The following is a 22,242-nucleotide window of genomic DNA, read 5'->3' on the forward strand; positions in this document are numbered from 1 at the left end:
ACAGATTGATTCAACAGAGGAATAATGATTTGCAAGGAAAATAAATCTTGCCGCAGCATGCATAATAGATTGTAGGGGTTTGAGTCTGTTTTTGGGAAGGCCTGTAAGGAGGGAATTGCAATAGTCAATGCAGGAGATGCTAAGTGCATGAATTAAGGTTTTTGCAGTGTCTTGTGTGAGATATGTGCGAATTCTGGAAATGTTTTTTAGATGTATGTAACATGATTTAGATATAGAGTCAATGTGGGCAACAAAGGATAGGTGTGAGTCAAGGATTACACCTAGTCAGCGAGCTTGTGGGGTGGGATTTATGGTCATGTTATCAACAGAGATAGAAATGTCAGGTACGTTCTTGTTGGTGGGTGGGAATATTATTAACTCTGTTTTAGAAAGATTAAGTTTGAGTTGGCGAGAGGACATCCAAGAGGAAATGTCTATTGTGTAATCTAGGATTCCCTATTGTATTATGTAATAAAAGTATCTTAACTGAGTTTTTGAGTGGAGTAAAGTTACTAAAAGGTGAAAAAAATGACAGTAATATGTACATTTTAAATCAGAAACTGAACAAAATAATTTTTGACACAGATGATTATTGTTGCATTTTGTTAAATTCCCGGTTAATAGCTGCAATAGCATGAAATGCATTACTCTACCATGAAAGTGAATACAGAAACCAGTTTGTCTTTTGGCCAATCATGCCAAAACACTAACCTGTTAAAAAGGGATATCTCATTACATGTTTTGTGCTTAATTCTAGACTTAATGGGAGCTATGAAGCCTTAAAGGGAGGTAGTACCATAGAAGCAATGGAAGATTTTACTGGGGGAGTTTCTGAAATGTATGAAAACAAAAATGCTCCCGACAAATACTTTGAGATAATGGATAAAGCTCTTAAGAGAGGATCAATGTTAGGATGTTCTATTGACGTGAGTACATTTTAATCTTTTTTTTTTTTTTCTTAAATAAATGCTTAGATGACTATATAGTAAACAATAAACCTTCAAGACATGTGAAATTTTAGGTACAATTATAAGGCTTTATTTAATTATGGTAACTGATATAGTGTTGATCTACTGTTATTAATTCAATGATCATTTGCGCATTTCATTACTTACTTACCGGTTTCTATTCTAATTATCTGCGGTAATAAAGCAAAATAATTGATTTAGTTGACTATTGGAAACATCAATTTTTACTATTCTGTTTATATTGTTAATTTTTATAAATGTGTAATGCTGCATGTTATTTTATATTTATATTTTCGACTCACAAGCAGCACTTAATCTCTATTACAAATGTACATTCTGGCCTGTTATCTCTTGGGTAAATAATTTGAACAATTGTAACTCATCAATGAGACAAGATCATGGTCTCAACTTCAAAAAAAAACCTCATAGCTGATCAGTAATATTCACTTCCACAAACAGATGGTTCCATAATTGCTCTAAGTTGTGAAACAGATGGTCATGTATTTGTGGTACATTGCATTTCTATGAGAGAACGTGTAGCATAATTACTAACCAAGTAAAATTAATTATTTCTGCATTTGATATAAAATGCCTTACCTACGGGGTTTTAGATGAAAAAAAAAAAGGATTTTGTCACCAACCTTTCCCATTTATGTACACAGAAAGGGCATACACATAGTGCTTCATCAAGAGATAGGAGTCAAGACAGCTAGAAGGTGCAGTTTTGTATCTTGGCTAAACCATGTTATGAAAATACTGCAAAGCAGGCAGTATCTTCCCTGCATGCAAAGAAGAAAACTGCCTTTTCACCGAATTAAATTAGGTCCATATCATATAACTGTAAGTGTAAATAAACAGTTTAGTACCCCTAAATGTTAATGACTTTGAAGATATATATATATATATGGCAATTTGGAGCTATTGATGGGAAATCTTGATGCCACAGAGGTATAGTATTACAGGAATAAATTAAATGGGATTCAGAAATAGTTCAAATTCTAGGAAAGGACATGGTAGCATTTATTGAAATGTTTTGAAGTAAGGGAACTAAGAAAAGCAGTGGGACAGTAGTATGGAGATGTGTATATCTCTCATTTTCTCCAAGGTATAAGTAAAAAAAGAGAGAGATTTACTAATAGGTGGTGTTGTAGGCAGTTTGCAAATTGCAACACATGAAATGCAGTTTTCAGATCCAAACTGCAGGATTTACTACCCTGTAGTTTGGAGTCTGAAAACTCAAATCGCATCCAATATGTTGTGGCTTGCAAACCTCGAAACCACATGCGGTTCAGCCAAACTGCATGGTAAAACGGTATATAAAACATCCAGTTATACCCCCTACATCTTCAACATGTCCAGTGGTAATCAATATCTAGCCCTGTTCTCCAAGGGATGGGCCCAAACAAATGATCGGGCCTCTGTACGTAGAGAGTCTCAGTCCAACTCTAGGTAGTGCTGGGCTGCTCCTGCTACCTGGCTGGAAGATACCAGTCAAAAAAAAAGGTTAATATCTAGTGCAAACAACTGTGGCACTGCAAGTGCCAGCATGCACTGCCAGCTCATGACTCTTCTACAAGCACCAGAATGCACATGCATACTATCAATAGTAGAGCTACAAGTCTGCACTACCACACCTAACCATAATCCTAAATAAAAGTTAATACACCTGATCATGTAAATCAATATAATGGCACCCAATCATATATTAACAAATAATATAGCCCTCCTTCATATCGAAATACATATTATGGTCCCAGATCCTAAAAGTTTGAAAAACAAAATAATGGCCCATAAATAATAATTTTTGGCCCTACATTACGTTCATTTTGCGTTCCTTGATGAATGAGGTCCACAATGAGTAAAGCTCCGGTAAGCCTGGCTACTTATTAGAAGTGCAGCTGATCAGGAGTATCTCTAACACCACTCAGCCATTTACAATCATCCCTGCTTCCTTTTACTTGATGTCATAAAAGTTATCTAAGAGTAAGATAACCTCTCAAAACTGAGAATGCTGCAAAGGTTGACTTACCCCAAGAGGTTTGTTGAAGGCAACCCCAAATGAAAAAGCAATGTAGCACAGTAGAGGACTAACAGGGGAAGCTACAGGGAATCCTATGGCCCATGGTCCTACTTCAATAGCTTACTTCCAATTCCCAAAGACATGACTACCCACACAATTCAGGAAGAGAATTTGTCTAATGAAGCAGTGGAAGCTATATTGTCCAATTAATGCTAACAATGTCATGATTTCAGAAGAAAAGTTGATCAGTGTCCTCAACAACATAGTTGACAAGGTATCAAGGTAAAAGTTCTAAGGAGAGCATAGGAGACTCAGTGGCGGAACTACCAATCGTGCGGCAGGTGCAGTGCATCTGGGCCCATGGAGATAATGGGGCCTCCTGCATGGCAGATGCAGATATTCAGGGGTCCTGGTTCCCTCCTTCTTGCCTTCCCGCACCAGGGCTCACAGAGTTCCACCTTTGAGGAAACAACAGAAAAATACCCCTGATATGACGCCAATATAATGCAAATAAAGATGAATGGAATAGAGGGGAGACAACTGGTTGATAATGTACTCCCAATGTTATATTAGATAGAAGACAAGCTGCTGCATAAACCAAGTGGCTGCGCCCACCAACAAACAGAATTAGCAACAAAAAACGAATGCAGAGCATAAATAGCAGATCACGAGTGGTCAAAAGTATAAAATAGTATTTAATATCACAATAAAATCATACATATATTACCTATTGATGCTTAAATGATGGTAATAGGAGGAAAGATATACAGAATCTACGTCACAGTGCACTGTGACATAGAATAATATAACAATTCATTGGCTGTAAAAAACCATATGTAATAGTGCTCATGAGTCTATATTGTTGGAACCACACGGCTACCATTAGCAATATGTATAACAGCTGTATATCTTGTAGCCAATATTGTGGTCAAAAAATATAAGAATTGAGCATTACTCTCCAGATTCCTCCCAGAAAAAAATGCTGATTATTGCCGTAGTTATTAGTCCACATATAATAATAAACTTCTTCCGATGGATAATAATATCTATATAGCCATATGTATAGCTCCGTATGGAGTAAAGATAATCTGAAGCCTCCGCTTCCAGTTGGTTTTATAGTATTAGTTCACCATGAAAAGTGTATTCCACTTCATAGCCCATAGATGGAGAAAGACACATAAATGAGTAAGATATATTATAGTACTCACTGTCTCTGATTGGAAATTAGATGCGTCGTTCTACACACCCGTTAATTTATACCATTAGAGAATCATCACCTTAAGATCACTGTGTGTCCGATGGTTATAGATTGGAGTCCCACTCCTTCATGATGCAGACTGGAATCGTGGGTGAATAATAGTGTAGACTTTTAGGCTTTAGCAGAATACTCTCACAAATAACTTCACGCACTGCATCAGATGATGGTCCTTGTGTAATCCGCGGTTCACAGCTGTGTGTGTAGCCGCCTGACCCACCACTAACTGCGGTGGAAGAAAGCTCCAAGCAGAGAGAGGGGTATGAAGAGACCGTAGGATTCCAACAGAGTCAATTATTTACTTCCAGATTGATCCGGTGATGTCAACTCCTGCGTATGACGAGTGGAATATAGCCGGCACTTGAAGCATGTAGAAAATGAATAAAAATGGCACAATACGGTACCAAATGTAATAGGAGACCAACTAAATAGTTGACTCTATGCCTCTAACGTGTTTCATTACGGAACGTAACTTCATCAGAGGGAATGAACATCAATTGGTTCCAACAATTTAGACTCATGAGCACTATTACACATGGTTTTTTACAGCCAATGAATTGTTATATTATTCTATGTCACAGTGCACTGTGACGTAGATTCTGTATATCTTTCCTCCTATTACCATCATTTGAGCATCAATAGGTAATATATGTATGATTTTATTGTGATATTAAATACTATTTTATACTTTTGACCACTCGCGATCTGCTATTTATGCTCTACTAGCCCATACTGGGAGATAGTTAGATTTGAGCGCTGCATTCGTTTTTTGTTGCCACCTTTGAGGAGACTCATATATTCTATGAGATTTGTTTCATACCATCGGTGGGAAGAAGACTATGAAGAAACAACAACTGTTTGATGGGTTGATGGAACCCACGGTTAAAGTGATTATGGCTGTAAGAGTAAAGAGAATGTGACCTTTCATGATTACCATGACTTCGTAGAGAATTTGTATGGTTCACCGGAAGATGCTGATAATTACATTAAACCATTTAAAAAGAGGGTGAAAAATGTGGAGAGTACTTTAGTTTTAACACTTAAACAAGATCCTGTAAAATATTGCAAAAGAAGGATGACCAGCACTCATATCTAACATAATGTAATTTATAATATATTGATGCTGTCTAAAGTGCATGGGTATCCTGTCTCAAATGATATCCAAACCTGATAAATCAGATTGAGGAGGTTCTGTTGTATCAAACCCAACAGGGCTTTAGTAATTTTTTTATCTTTCTTGTAATGAGGGTTATAAAATGAATCCTATGTTGCCGCCTTCAGAATCCCTCCAGTTACAGCGGAAACTAAGATAAAATGTTTTTAATATTTTTGTCTTTACTTATAAATTGTGTTTATTCCTGTGTAACAATAAGAGCTTACATATATGTTTTATATCACTTGTAAAGTTTCTTTTGCATTCTGGTTGTAAGTATGGGTGCACCATTTGACCTGGTGCCTGTCCTTGGTATCTCTAAGCCTTCCTCTTGTGATACCCTGCTGAATGCTAGAGGACACAGGAACCATTTGGGGATATAAAAGGCCTTCCAATATGTTTTATCAGTGCTATACAGACTTCCTCAGGGAATAACATTGATGCAGTTGGCTTATATATTGAGAGTGTTAGTTAGCACACAACAGAATTAAAATGCAATGCAAATAATGTGTATAATAAACTATTCATATTTATACAGTATATATATTTTGCTAAAACACTAAGTCCAGCAGGTCTCAATATTAAATTTCAGCTAATTTCAATACTATAATAAGACCAACCTAATTGTTCAGAAGAGCTGTATTGCAAGACTTCCCCTATTCCATCATTACTTTAAAGATAACTTTACACTGGTTACTTTAGCAATGTTTCTGTCAGGATTCCCCATATGAAGACCACTGAGTTAGCATAAGTGAAATTAAGTGTTTTATTAATAACAAAGGTACACAGGTTTAGGATGCAATAAATGGTAAGGCAAGCAGGGTATGATAGTTATAGCATGGATAGCTCAGGAAGCCACAGATGCAGAGAATGGTCAATAATAATATAGTTCAATGAGTCAGTGCTGAGAAGCCGGATGACAAGCTCTGGTTCGGAGGCTGGAGAAGCAGGATAGACTATGGGTGTCAGGATACTTGGATAACTCAAGAGTCTCAAAGCACCAGAGTCTCAAAGCACCAGATGAACCATGGATGAAAGGACTTCAGGTTACTCAGGAGGCATGAGGCACCAGATGAGTCACAGGCAGAGAAAGTGTAGTGGTCTACAGGGCGGAGAACTCGGAGGTCCAGGTAGGCAGACAGCCAGGAGACTGGGTCGAGGTGTAACAACTGCAGACACAGGAGCTATATAGCTTTATTGCTGCTACAGACTGTGGGTGCTGGATTGCTAGGGGAGCAATACACTGCAGACAAAGTAACACAAGAGAGTCAAACAAGCCAGGGATCAAAGCCAGGCTGTCCACCACAATATCAGTGCGAAAGCAGGTGGAAAGTCACAACAATGCCGGGTCAGGGGTCACAGGAAGAGATGCCAAAATAGAGGGACAAGCAGAGGTCAATATCAGGAAATCAATGAGGGATAACACACAGGAGAATCAGCAGAAGTTAAGGCAACAGATGAACTGGCAAAGACTGCTGGGAGAGGCAGACGTTTAAAAGCCAGAGACAAGTGCTAAGCATCCGGAAGTAAAGAGTTTAGCTCTAGCAGGTAGGAGAACAATCTATGTACCCTTTGGTGGAACAGCGGTACTGTAGGCCGGATACATATAATGGCAAAGTCCAACATAGTTCTTAGCAGACAGGAGCTGCAGAAAGCAAGCAGCATCCTCATGGAACATGCTGCAGAGCAGCCAGAGGCAGATTGTGACAATTTCCATCTATTCTAACTCTAACATCAATATTATTGTAGAATTCTGTTTATTTGCCATGTGACATGTCATCTCTAATCATGTATTCACTTTATTTCATTTATTTGTAAATTTACCTGCCCATCATAATTAAATCCATTATCTATATCTCTATATTCTTAGCCAATGGAGATGATTAATCTTGGTAATTTATCACTAATTTGCATATTATTTTCAGACATTCTTGTCTGTCACACTAAAATCAGTAACATTTTATAGCAAATGTTAATTCACTGAATGTATTTATTTAATTTAATTTTGAATACCACTATGTGATAGAAAGATAGGAAATAGATCTCAATGGCTGAACATATGTATAAATATGAAGAGCGTATTATCCATATTATGTTTGGGTTGCAACTTATTGAAAGTCAATTTGTTTCTGTTTGGGAAAAAATATTTTTGCACTACACAATTATTTTGCAGCTATTCTACAGAATAAAATGGTGCAATACTGTTGGATAAAATAGGCAATTGTTAAGATTATTATAATTGTTGTTGTCATTTAATATAGTACATCATTTTCTTGGTTACCTTTTCAGACTGCAAGTTCTGCTGAAACTGAAGCTAAAACCCCTCAAGGACTTGTAAAAGGCCACGCATATTCTATAACTGGCTTAGATGTGGTATGTGTGCAATAGTTATTAAACCACTAACTCTCTTGTTCCCAATACATCATTCTACTGAACAGTGACAATAATATTTTAGCTCCATCCTTGCCAGGACTTGTATAAAGGATAACAGGGATGGCGGGTAGTCCTTTGTTTCATTGCCTTACCAAAATTGTTCTCGTGCCTAAGAACATGATCAATTTAAGTAACACTTGGTATACACTTATGTTTTACATTTTTAATATACATATAATATGTGGGGGAGGTTGAGGCCATGTAAAATGATAGAGACATGGAGGGGAGCAAAGAGAGAAAAATTGAATACCTGCAATTGGAGATAGCATACCTGCAAAAATCAAAATGCAATGTTAAGTAACCTGAATAATCAAGCAGTACACTAGAGAATCTGGACCCATGTAAGTACAGTGTTGTTTTGTCCCATCTATTTGAGTTTTGTCTGAATAACTTTACTCTTTAAAGCATAAGGAAGCATCCGTAAAAATTACCTGAATGTGTGTTGAAGGAAAAGCTAACAGATCACAGAACATACACACACAAAAATGTAGGAAGTCTAGTGGTAGTGTATATGGACTACTTTATAGATCCACAGAAGTAGACATTAGGAGTATCAAGTGCCCAAATGGCTTCCTTTGTATTATGCACATGAGCGCAGAAGTAAATGGTTCAGCAACGACTGTTTCTAAGTTATACAAGTATTAAAGTAATTCTATCGTTTTCAAATAAGCATTGCCGAAGCTATTTTATTGTGTTTCTAACGCACAAAGTGATTTATTTTAGCAGATGTAACAAGTTAACAATTCAATACATGATTGTAATATAATACAGTACAGTACAGCCAATACCAAAAGATAAATACATACCGCTGCGCTAACCACGGGCACCAGTGAACAGTAATTCACCCTTGAATACTGTGATCAGAGTAGACTGAGGCTAGTGGGGGTGCAGCTATGATTATATATACAGTCAGTGTTGCAGAGTGAACAATAGAGATGACATGGCTTGCTTCTATAGGTCCAGACATCAGATGGGTCCAGGGTAAACAGGTCATAGGCTAGTTCAGACTAAGGAATCCATAGGTGGGGGTGATCTCTCCAGAGGATCTGCTCCTTTCTTCCCGCCAATGCTCCAGTTACAACTTAGCCTATTAGCATTTCATAGCCAGCATCATACAAAGGTTTATTCCCTAACATCAATAACTAGAGTATGCAATATGCGATCTCTTCGGCGATGGAACCGGACAGCTGCTGATGAATAGGGGTTTAATATGATACTAGACATGACACCTTTCCTATAACCTGAACCTTAAATATCACTGCAGTGTACATATAATCATATTATATAAACTAATAATAAACCAAATACTATCTGCTCATAAATTACAGTGTAACGGAACCAATATGAATATGAATTATATAAATAACTAAATGATGTAATGCGAGTGTGTACGTGCGTATTTTACCGTGCGATCGCACCATGCGCTGTGTTAGGTGGTGTACGGATCTGTGTTACGTGGTGTACAAATCGCAATCGCACGGCAAAACAATATTAACCAATATACTTTCGTTCATCCAATTATATGACTTCGACACAAGATTGAGCACACAGCATTTTGGAGCTTCTAATACCTTGTGGTGTCATCGGTCACACAGCGAGAAGCTGAAGACTGCTGCCATTACAATATTCTCCTCTCTGCAGCACTCAGCAGTTGGCAGAGGGGAGAAGGGTCTGAAGTAGAACGGGTAGCAGTTACATGGTCTTGCAGCTGCTACATTTGCTAACCCTGAAGTTACATCATGCTGCGTATACACCTTTGTTTGAATTCACCATTGTGTACGTGACTACAAGCCAGCCTATTAGAGTTACTAACATGTAGTCTTCTGCACTCTGTTTATCTCCTTTTCTATGCCACAGAAAGTAAAGGTAGAGAAAGATGTATCATACTACTTGCCTCAAATTTGGCCCTAAATACATTTTACTTTATTGATTATTTTTGTGTGTTACTTTTTGGACCCATGCTGTCAAGAAAATTTAAATTGCTTTTTTAACTTTATATTTTCTATGCAAAACTCATGTGAACTTACCTGTAAGGATAAAGGATTACATAGTGATGCATATAGTAAAGGAACAACTCTATTGCCCAAAATGATGTGACTCTATGTACTAAATAAATACATTTTGTTTTACTTCTGTAGGTGAATAGCAGAGGTCAAAAGGTACAGCTTATCAGAGTGAGGAACCCTTGGGGACAGGTTGAATGGAATGGAGCCTGGAGTGACAAGTAAGTATTGTGCTATATGTGGGTCATACACAGAGATCTCTGGGTAACATTCTCATGCAGCTGAAAAATAAACAATTCATATACCCATTCCTTCCCCCATTTACGTCCTCTCATCTGCTTTGTCCCCTGTTTCTTCCTGCATATTGGTTTGCCCAATTTACACTAAGAGCCTGAATTATCTTGGAACGCAATGTGAATGTGATTTGCATTTAAAATAATTAGACGTTAATTTCACGCACATTCTCCGAATCAAGTACAAGAGGACCTCAAAAAAAGTTTTCATTTGTTTATGAGTATAAGTACACTCTGGCTATATTTAACTTGCCGTATGCAGACAAACAAAACAGACAGCAGGTTGCGCACATGCATATGTGCAATATCATGACCCATTAGAACGCATGCAAAAATTTAAAATAAAACTATTAAATAAACACCTATTAATAATATAATAATTAATAAAAACACATTTAAACATTTTTTCATAATCAAAATGTTCTTATTGAGTACTGTGCATAGAATGCATTATTATAGTTTCTCTAGCTTGCAACACATGTTTCTCTAGCTTGCATACGTGTCAGTCATCACCAGAGCCGTAAATTAGAATTCAAGCACCTGGGGCGAGAAAGAGAAATCCCGCCCCCTTAGCCCTCAATTTTAACCAAACTAACCTAAAATATTCTTAAATTGCGCCCCCCTTCAGCGTTGCGCCCTGGACGGTCGCCCCTATCGCACAGCCCTAGTTACGGCCCTGGTCATCACTATCAATCGGCACTTACACCTGCCCTGTAGCTGATGCAAGTGCTGCTGCACACAATATACGGCAAGCAATGGGACTTGTGTCCGAAGATGAATCAGGCCCTATATGTATAGTTATGAATGTTACATGAGGTCAGTTTGATAGAAGTAAAAAATTACTGTGTTTAACTTATAGCTGCAACTTAAATTGTATTGTCACTAAGTTCCAAATTAGTAGCTTAAATATATAAAGCATTTTCTTAATCTTGTTAAACCTTTACATACATATATAGGATAAACAAAGCTAAATTATTTGCATATATCAGATAAGGAACCATACATTAAACCTAATTTTTTCCATAATCTTCTTTTAGCTCTGCAGAATGGAATTCTATTGACCCAGCTGAAAGAAAACGACTTTGCCAAACATCACTTGATGATGGGGAATTCTGGTACAGACATTTCTTAATAACAGACCACCTCTGTATAGATTTACATTGACTCATTTTGAAATTTCTTGTAAATGTGTTTGAAATCTAATATGGTTTCCTTATCTAGAAAATACCCTTTACAATCAAATTTGTACTCTACATGCTGGGACCAGCACATTTTTTTATCATCAATAATCTCATATGAGACAAATTGTATCAAACAAATGTTGTACTACAGCATAAGTGTTACTTCTTCAACTGCATAATAACTTAATGGAAATTATTACATATTCTCTGTAAAGTGCTGCATTATATGTAGGCACTATATAAAAATGTGTTCAATTATAAATACACTTGCTTTCCATTGTCACTACAGTTTATAAATTTAAATACAGATCAAATAAATTACTATTTTCATATATTTGTCAGCAGAAATAGGAGACAATGTAGATTGTCTACTATTTCTAACTTTGCTGCTGGATATGGGGTAACCTTACAGGTTACTGCCTAGGTGTTTGTAAAAGGTGAACTTGCCTTGTTGTGATGAAAGAGCAGATCATCCTGGCTGCATATAGGACAATGCTCACAACAGACATCCAGTAAGCTGCTTTTAACAGAACAGTGTCAGCAACCCATAGAATCAAAATGATGTTGTTAGTTGCAACATTGGAATGGACTTTTAGCAAGATGCTGGGGGAAAGTAATTTGAAAATTGTAGTGATCAGTGACATTATTCTGCCATCTGGGGGAGAGGGGTTTGCTGTGAAAACTGTTCAATGGATGGTGGTTTTTTAATGCAGCATATTATATGAAATGCACCATAAATGCATTACATTGTAGTTCTAACCTTTACTACATTTGCATTTAGGATGAAGTTTGATGACTTCAAAAGATACTTTGATAAAGTTGAAATTTGTAACCTTACACCTGATGCCTTAGAAGATGACACAGAACACAAATGGGAAGTGACAGTCCACGAAGGGAGCTGGGTCAGAGGCTCTACTGCCGGTGGATGCCGAAATTTTTTAGGTACCTAATTTGTTTTCTACTGCAATTTACATGTCTACATCCAAAATGTCTTGAATAAAGATTAAATCTCATTCTATGCTTGCTTCACTGCTAGCTCCCTTCACCTTATACTTCATTCAGCCTTGAGTAGGAAGCCAGACAGCTCACTTCCTACAATCCCATCTTTCCCACGTTCTCCAACCTACTGGATGGGATTGTAGGGAGTGAGCTGTCTCGCCCCCTCTACTGGGAATGACTTTCACCCTCTACTAGCACAATATCCCCTTTCACTCTCCTCCAATGTGCATGCCTCACTAGTTTAATATCACATACATTTGTCCTTATTATTGTACCAACATTGTATCCATCCTCCCTGATCTCACCTGTCAAGAAACATGATAAATTCACACATGCTATACAGGAACCAAGTGCTGCAGCATTCAATCCCAGCTCAGCACAAAAGACCTGACTATGGGAGTTAATGAATGAGGTGGTCAAAGCCTCCGCTGCACCTCAGTGATCTAAAGTGAATTACATACTCTTAGCTAGTTTATCCTGTAGCCATATATCCTTCCTTGGTGATAAAAAAATAAATAATGTAAAATAAGTAATTTAAATAAATCTGTGTCTACAATTGACTTTGCAAAAAACATTGCTTATGCTACTTCTCTCACTGTGCATTGTAGTCACACATTTTTTGCATGAGTGCGTAACATACATGCAATATGCATCAGATTTTGCATGATTGTCCCATGAATATCATGCACACAAACTACAAAATATCAATCACTACAATATTGCAATATTTGGCCATACATGTCCAATATTATCTCCTCTTACTACACCTTATGAATTTATACACATGGGCGACACCATGATGCACAATAGTGGGGGATAACATGCAATAAGTTACTACTACTGCACTACGCATTAATGTACACATAATTGGGTGAATTAGTATAAATTTCTGGGGTTACAATAATTGTGTGAGAGTACAGTGTGAAGAAACACACCCACTGCTTATGCCTGTTTTTCCCTATTTCATATGCAAGAAAACTTTGATATGCTGTCAAAAACATAAATCTATATATAAATAGCAGTACAGTGCATATCAGTTTATGTATAAAAGAACAGTAAGTGTTGCAAACTAATATATAATTATATAATTACAATACATTTCTGTCACAATTGTTATCAAACATCTGATAGAAAGATCAAAAATGTAAGTGTGGATAGCACTACCTCTGTATTGGTAACTGGACTGAGTCTATGCAGCTACAAAATTAGTATCTCCCTGGCAGCTCATGGGCCATGTGCATACCTTTAAAGCTTTTTATGGCTCACCCATCCCTGAAAATCTGCCATATTGTATTCTTTTTTTTATAATATATGACCAGCAGTAATGTTGTCTATGTGGCCCTAATTGTATAAATACATGGACAGCACTGTTCTACTGTAGCTGCTGGTGGGGAAAGTGCATGTGGCTATTATAAGGTAGTAACATTATCAGCCTCCAATATTAAAATAGTCAGTCATTGCTACTGGCATTTTTGTGCAGCTACCAGTAGAGAGGCAGTGGAAGGTGGAGGTGAATGTATAGAATAAATCTTAAAACAGTTAACTGCTGGCCACCATGACCATCACCATTTATAGCCAAATGTCTTACCCATTCTGGTTCTAGAGAAGGCTTTTGTTCTGTGCTGTATGGCCACTGCTGGGATAAGCCGACAGTTCAGAACAGCTCTGTACCCTCTATATTTGTTTGCTATAATGATCACTTCATCGTGTTCGCAGAAGGAGACCGCAGAGATCACAAAAGGATAAAAAGATTATTTCAACAGCAATAACAGCAGACAGTTGAACTGACTGGATCCAGCGATAGTAGTCGCAATGGTTTAGGTCTTTTAGTAAACTTAATGGTTTTATGGAGATAATTTGACTGTATTTTTTTAAAGTAAACTTATTGTAATAATCTCATTTTACAGCTGATGCCTATTTGTCATGTTATCTTTCTTTCAAGAAACCTTTTGGACAAACCCACAAGTCAAGCTGAGCCTTAAAGAGAAGGATGACGGCCAGAATGACTGCACTTTTATTGCAGCTTTGATGCAAAAGAATAGACGCAAGTTAAAAAAAGCAGGAGCTGATATGCTAACAATAGGATATACAATCTATCAGGTTAGACTGAATGCATTCCCTGCAATAGTTTACTAAGTAAATATACTAAAAATTTACTTTTTCCCCCCAGCAATTTAATGCATACAACATAATCCTTTCTTTCAAATAGGTTTGGAACACTTTTCATTTGGTTGTGGATAGAGATGAGCAAAGTTACAGCTGAATATTGCGCGATACAAAGTTCTAGCAACACAATTTTGAGATCTGTAGAATGGGCATTCCACACTTCATTTGTAAATAAAGCATTTCATGGAACGTATATTCTGTAAATAAAGCTGAGATGACGACAGTATTAATTTATTCGGTTGTTGTTGTAATTCTTAGGGGCAGATTCAATTCCCCGTGTTGTTCACGCGGACCGTGCACTATTACTGTTACTACTGTAATAGCTGCACATTATTACCATTACTGCGGTAATTTCAACGCTTTTTGCTCGCAGATCTGTGAGCCGCAAGCAAAAAGCGAGTAAAGGTAATAATTTTGCGGCCCGCGTTGTTCTGAAGAACAATGCAGGGCATTGAGTCTGCCCCTTGAAGTCTGATTCCGACAGATAAATATACAAATGACCATACTGACATACAGAATGAGGCTAATATTCTGTTGAACAGTTCTGAAAACATTTGCTCAATTCTATTTGTGGATAAATTGTGGTTTTCAAAGATTTGGGGATTTTTATTTCTCCATCAACAATTTTGCCTTAATATGTCTCATATAAAATGATGTTCTATTATATATATAATTAATATTCATCTTGTTAACTTCATTCAAGTCCGGCCTGCCCAATCTGATATTTGTACTAGTTCATATGTTTCTAAATTATAAATATGTCTTTTCTATGGAATAAGGTTGGTAACATGCTGGGTACCACTGCATTACTTACTCAGTGTTAAATGACAAGTCCTGCTACTAAATACTATTCATATAAAGTTTCAATGAGCTTGCATGTGATTAACCTTTCCTGTGCTGTTTCCTCCTGTCTCCTTGATGCCTCCACACTGCTATGAAAGTTACATAATATAAGTGGATGTTGCCCATTTGCACATAAATATTATTGTTTCCTTTCCACCATAACAGACAAAGAACCACCCTGTCTATTATACTTGTTGATTCTTGCCATGGCTGTCTTCGGTGTTCTGCATTATAATCAGATAGTAATCAGTTGGTCCAAAATTGAAAACAGCAATAATTTTCCCACACATACTAAAAATCCCTGTTCTTACCCATGCAGAACACATTTAACAATTATCTGTGTTACCAAAAATCTGCATAGAAAGCTGTTATGCAATATGTGATTATTAGCTATTCATTAGTGATCCTTCTCATCCATATCGTTAATTATCCCTTGTTCTGTTTGCTCAATCTGTTCTTCATTTAATATCGCTATGTCATATTAATATTTGTTTTATTTACATTTCTACCTTATTTTCTGCATATTCTCTTGTATTTTGTCTTTGTAGTTTAAACAAAAAAGTCAAAAATTGATTGTAGGAATATCTATTAGCTGTGAAAGATGCTTGGTGACTGGACTAAGCATCATTGTGAATATGGAACATACAACACTTGATTAAATCTCATTAAAGATCTTATTTAGCGTTAAACATTTGTATGTGACTTTTGCATACATGCAAAAATCCATACATGCACTTATGTTTCTGCAACTATGTTTCGTTTTGCACGTATGTTAAGATATGTGTAACTTTAAATATAGCTTGTATATGTATCTGGAAACTTGCACCAGGCCTGTGCAATGTGCAAAAGATAAAGTTCCTAACAGGCTCATCGTAAAGAGACCTGTATTTCAAATTCGGATGTATCTCTAAGAGGGTTGACTTGCATCTCCACATGATTACTGTGCTCAACCTACATGTACATTTAAATGCCCCTGACCTACCTCTCCAAGCACAAGTGGACTCATTCATAGATTGCATTTATACTCTAAATTAAGTCATTAAGGAAAGTAAGGCAAAAAAAGGAGTTAATTTGATCCTGGACAAATCATGTTATAATGCAAGGGGTACAGATTAGTTTATTATTTTGCATGTAAGGAAACTACTGGCTGCTTTTCCATGTAGCACACAAATACTTGATAGCTTTCTTTTTACACTGAAATTTAAAGTTGATCTAGGATATACCCTTCCCCAACTATAGATCTGTCCCCAGATTTTAAATTTACCTCCCCCCCCCCCCCAATGCAACATGGTTTTGCCAAGGTCCAAAGATACTCCTCTTTTTGCTTTCCTTTCCTTAATGACTCGGGCCCTAACTGCTTAAACTGTTAGCTGTCCAGGGTGGGTTTCCTTCTGGTAAGCAAAATAATGCCTTATTTGTTGTTCTTTGGAAAGTTACTATTTTATTATCAGGATACCAATATACTGTGTTTATGACTTGCAGTGTCCTGAAGCGGAGTCACAGATTAAAAAAGATTTCTTTAAGTTTAATGCATCTAAAGCAAGAAGCAAGACCTACATTAATTTGAGAGAAATCTCCCAGAGATTCAAGCTTCCCCCTGGGGAATATATGATTGTCCCAACAACATTTCAACCTCATGAAGAGGCAGACTTTTGCCTGAGAATATTTTCAGAAAAGAAAGCCACCATTCAGTAAGGACGTTCTACAAGTATATTAAAGCTTAAGCATAAAGCCGCAATCCCACATATAAGTTTTATTTTTTATTTTTTTAAATAGCAAGTTAAGTACCTTTTAAGCATGCATCTGATTTTTCTTAGCTGTCCTTCTACAAATCATTATCTAATTTTTAAAATATCTCTTGCGGTTGCAAAATCATGGTTGCCAGTTACACAGACAGCTCTCAGCATGTCATGTGAAGGCAGAGGGAGTGTTAGGAAGGGAAGGTTTTTACAGTACACAGAGCAGACAAAGCTCGAATCGATGATTCCAAGCCTCTCTGCTCACTACATCACATGCCGTGTGACTGTGGCTACCATGACACTGATTTACAAATCCTTAATAACAACCTGAAGAAACAAATAATAAATGGAAAATACCAACATTCATCTTATAGCCTGCCACAGTAATTTATGTTAAAAACAAACCTAATTTTTTCATGGGATTGCTGCTTTAAAAAGCCTTTTAAGTAACAAAAATATCAGCTGAACTGAAACATTGCTGTTTTGGTTATTATTTTAAAAATAATTTGTATAAGTTATTTTTTTGATGAGAAGTTATCCAATAATTAAAAACTTATTTTGCTTTAATTCTAGTGTTTACATTTGCATCGTATTATATTGGTACTTTATAAATAAATAATAATAATATTTTTCATTACATCAGTGTTAAAGGGTCATATTGTAAAGTTAGATGTAATGTATATTGTATATTAAACTATAGATGGAAAAACAAAGTTATCAAGCAAAAGTTTTAACCTCATGGAACCATATGTAATGAATTTACCATTGATATAAGATGATGCTTTTATTTAAAGTCTTGTTCACAAACAATTTAGAATTGGAGTCCAAAGTGTTAGGAATAAGTGTGCTCCGTTATCGCTGTGTTTGTAGGTCGCATTTCTATGACGTGTATTACTGACTGACTACTGAAACCTTCTGCGCATGTTTGAAGCTCTGTCTATCCTCTGTGCAATGAATCAACCTCTTGGTTAAGCCATATGTATACTGAGCTCCTGTGTATTCACACTGTACCACTCACCAAAGATCACAGTGTTATTATCAGCAACCTTGCCATAAATCCTCTGCAAACACAGAGTGCAGGGAGGTGTCATTACATGGCAATCAAAATGTACACTCAAATAACACAGCATACCAGGTAGAACAGAGCACCATTGAGAACAAAGAAAAAAGGAGGTATCTTACATGGGGCACGCAGGATAAAAATTTTGGAGAAAGGATTAAAATAAATGAATTTTATTGATATATATTAAAAATAATTCATCCTAATAGACAGAAAGCTAAGCAAAAGATAAAAACAGAACAAAGACAGTGAATATAAAAATTGCAGATCAACTGCAAAAACACTCTGTGGTCAGAATCTTAGAAATTGAATGGGATTTTAATATCTGAATAAATAGATCAGAAATAGGGTATGAAGCCTATATATTTATCTTCAAACATTATTATTAAATAGACAGAAGAGTGCGATATAGATGGTTATTCCAAAACTATGTATTTCCTATAATCCTCCTATAAATTGGCACTATCGGCACATAGGCTAAATTGAATATAATAATTATGCCTTCAGATCTTCCTATAAGAGCACTAATCACAAATATATTCCAAATCCCCAGGTTTTTTTTACCAGAATATCGTTGTACTATCTCTTGAAATAGGGAAGGATTTCAGAGCGCTCTCTATCTATTGCTGAAATTATTTAATTCAGAATTATATAGCAACTACCTTTGTAATAAAAGGAAGACTAACTAGGAAGCTTAAATCTGAATCGGGTTGTTATTAGTTGTTCATGCATATCGTAAACCCTCTGATCCTCCTATGCAAGACGGCTAATCGCTGATAGATTCAAAATCACCAAATACAGATTTAGAGTAATATAGTCTCTCAGACATATGAGGGAAAGAGAGTTTCAGAGCGCTGCCTACATAGTCTTAGATTTTAGACACACAGAGCAAACGTCAATGCGCGTTTCGCTTTCTTTTTTTTTTGCCTTGAAAAGCTAATTAAGCGAAACACGCGTTGGAGTTCGCTTAGCTTTCTGTCTATTAGGATGAATTATTTTTAATATATATCAATAAAATTCATTTATTTTAATCCTTTCTTCAAACAATTTATCCTGAGTGCCCCATGTTAGATACCTTCTTTTTTCTTTGTTCTCAATTGTATTTCAGGTAATAGGGTGCATCACCCAGTTAATTTCTCTATATTTGGATATACTGGATTATGAGTTATATACCCTAAACTCAGTATAGGATTAATGATTTTGAAACCTAGTGCGGTTATAACCTTTTTTTCTTTTTGTCAGAACAGAGCACCAGTTTTACAAAATGCCAGAAGTCCCAAGAATACAGACTATCAGGAGTTCTTTATGACAGAAATACCATGTTACAGGATACTAGAGATACCAAGAGTACACAGAGACCAGCAGTGCAGGATGCTAGAAGTACCAGCAGTACAGGATATCAGGAGAACATTATGAGATATGTACCAAAAGTTTAAGATATCAGAAGCACTGGATGTCAGAAATATCAGGAGTACAGGATGCCAATGACGGAGGGGTGATGCGTATCGGTAGAGACGCGCAGACAGAGAATTCTGCCCGGCCGCTCTGGTTGTGTATTAAACACAATTCTCGTGGCCGGGCACCATACTCTGCCTGCCTGTTTCTGCCGACACAGACCTGCACATAGTGGGTCTGTGTCATTAAGGAGAGCACAGCAAAAAAAAACAAGTAACTTTGCACCTTGGCAAAACCATGTTGCATTGGGTGGGGGATGTAAATTTAAAATGTGGGTGCAGATTTTTAGTTGGGGTAGGGCATGTCCTAGATCAAATTTAAATTTCAGCGTAAAAAAATACTTGCCAACAATGAGTTTTTGTCTCTGGGAGGGGGTCCTGGGGGGAGTGCAGGAGGGGAAGTTTGTGGCAATTTGTGTCATTTTGGCCCCAACCCCGCAACGAAAGTGACATTTTGACGTGGGTGGCTGGGCCAAAATGACACGATTGGCTGTGAATTGAGACTCACATTCTGCCCACTTCACTAGGAAGTGGGCTGGATGTGGGAGAATTGCCTGCTCTTCCAGGAGTTTTGGAGACCTGCCCGGAATTCGGGAGAGTGGGCAAGTATGATTTACACCCCTTGCATCTAACATGGTTTGTCCAGGATCAAATTTACTCCCTTTTTTTGCCGTGCTCTCATTAATGACTCAGGGTTACTGTGGGACTGCAGGCAGCTCACTACTGATAGAAGAAAAAAAGAGGACGGGGACTAAATTGCCCCATCTAAAAATAAATATAGATCTGCCCCTGATAAGTACCAGGGGTACACAATCAATGGGAGTATGTGATTTCAGAAATACCATGAGTACAGGATTCCATAAGTACCAGGCGTACAAAGAGACCAGAGTATAGGATACAAAAACATAGTTCAGAGCAAGTGGAAGACTGGTGGACACACTGGCAGAATTGGGAATTACAGGTAAATCTAAGTGGTATATTTTCCCACCAGCAGTCGTCTTATCCTATTGGGATCCAGTTCAATCCGGTTCCGCACTTGTGTTCCCTAGACACTGATGTGAACATTTATTAAAAATAGCGCAGAGGAAAACTGTGATGCTACCCATACCAACCATTAAAAAATGTAGAATAGAATTCCTATAGGCAACACCACAGTTTTTCTCTGCACTACTGTTGATACATTGATCAAGTCACAGATCTCTAGACATGTGCGCTGATAAATTCGGGTGCAGGCCTCTGTTCTGCTCTAGTACACAGGACACTGCAGGTATGCATGTACCTGAAGCTCCTGCAGAGCCAAAGGTTCTATGGAGGAACACGCGCAGCAGAATAAAGTATTGAAAGATGCAAGGTATATTTATATGCTAGGGGGTTTCCCATGCTTCTCACTGACAGTGTGGAAAAGACCCCAGTTTATAAATAAATTTCGCATCTTTGAATATTTAATTTTGTGGTGCATGTTCCTCCATAGAGGAACTAAGTGCATGTCGTGTACATGGTTTCTTATTTTGCCAAGCTGGATCCAGTGGAATATTTTCATGTCAACAAGAATGAAGACAATACGATTTTTACAACTACCTGGTGAACATTTTTTTTCTCTTTATGGACAAATACAGGACCTTGGATGTTATTTTTTTTTGAACAGCTCAAGGACCTTGGAATGTTTTGGTTTTTATTATGGACTCAAGCCTTAAGGATGAAAAGCTTACAAGACTGTATCCATTATAGATGAAGAAAATAGATGATAAGTATATCTGGGGTTTTATTATTTTTAACAAAATTATGTGGATTATAGAGGTGTTATTAAACTATTTTGGTTTTCAAAGAGTGGTGTGTTTTATTTAAATTTTACGTGGCTCAGCGGGTCCTTGGTGTCAAGTGATGCTGGTACTTGTGGTTCTCAAAGTGCCAGCATGCCCTGGCTGCCATGGGTATGCTGGTGCTTATAGTTTTACACTGTTAATGGCTGGCTGGAACCTGTAGTCCCACAAACTAAAATAGTGTTTTAAACACTTATTTACTATTATTTTTTTACACTTTAATACCCCACTCCCACCACCTATGGGTGTGGGAAGATCCCTACTGCTTTCAGCACAGGACTGGGTGCCCCTAGAGGGTATGTCCACACATTTTTTTTGCAAACCCCACTCCTTAGGGAATCCAGTCGGCTGAACTAGTTCCATAGTTGGTGCAAGGGACACAGCAGAAAAACAAGTAACTTTGACAGGGATAGGGCTTGATGCGGACGTGGCTGCGTGCGCTTGAGTTTGGCACGCCCCTGCTGTATATTCACTACCACTAAACTCCCCTTTCTTGCCCAAGACAGTCCCAGAACTCAGACGCTGTAGTAAGTGTCCTTTGCATGCATTGGTGAACTGAACAAGGCTGCATACATGGCTGGTACTGGGCAAGTGCAGAGTGAATCTGTGGATGAGACGCTCAAAATCGTCAGATACATGTCTGGATGAATCTTTCACATGGAAACTGTAATAAGCTACAGCAGTCCACGGCTCGCTTCCTCTCACCACCCCTCTCTGCAGACGCCTTCTAATCACGCCGCATTCCGGCAACACAGGGCAGACTGGCGCATGCGCATTAGTTGTAATTAAGCTTGCGGGCTAATGAGCACTAATAATATTTATTAATCAGCCCCTGGGGCTAATCATGTAATGCTC

The 22,242-nt window shown here is 37.4% G+C and overlaps 1 protein-coding gene across 1 annotated transcript in view; it reads left to right on the forward strand.

Moving 5' to 3' along the window:
* CAPN9 (calpain 9) overlaps positions 1–22,242 on the forward strand; it is a 99,153-nt gene that overhangs the window by 44,294 nt on the left and 32,617 nt on the right. The window contains exons 5-11 of the mRNA XM_075203301.1: positions 758–926; positions 7,686–7,769; positions 9,968–10,053; positions 11,163–11,240; positions 12,088–12,248; positions 14,248–14,405; positions 16,797–17,005. Coding sequence (XP_075059402.1) covers positions 758–926; positions 7,686–7,769; positions 9,968–10,053; positions 11,163–11,240; positions 12,088–12,248; positions 14,248–14,405; positions 16,797–17,005 — 945 coding nt within the window. The remainder of the gene's footprint in view (positions 1–757; positions 927–7,685; positions 7,770–9,967; positions 10,054–11,162; positions 11,241–12,087; positions 12,249–14,247; positions 14,406–16,796; positions 17,006–22,242) is intronic.

This window comes from Mixophyes fleayi, chromosome 3, assembly GCF_038048845.1.
Source record: "Mixophyes fleayi isolate aMixFle1 chromosome 3, aMixFle1.hap1, whole genome shotgun sequence".
NCBI classification, from domain to species: Eukaryota; Metazoa; Chordata; class Amphibia; order Anura; family Limnodynastidae; genus Mixophyes; species Mixophyes fleayi.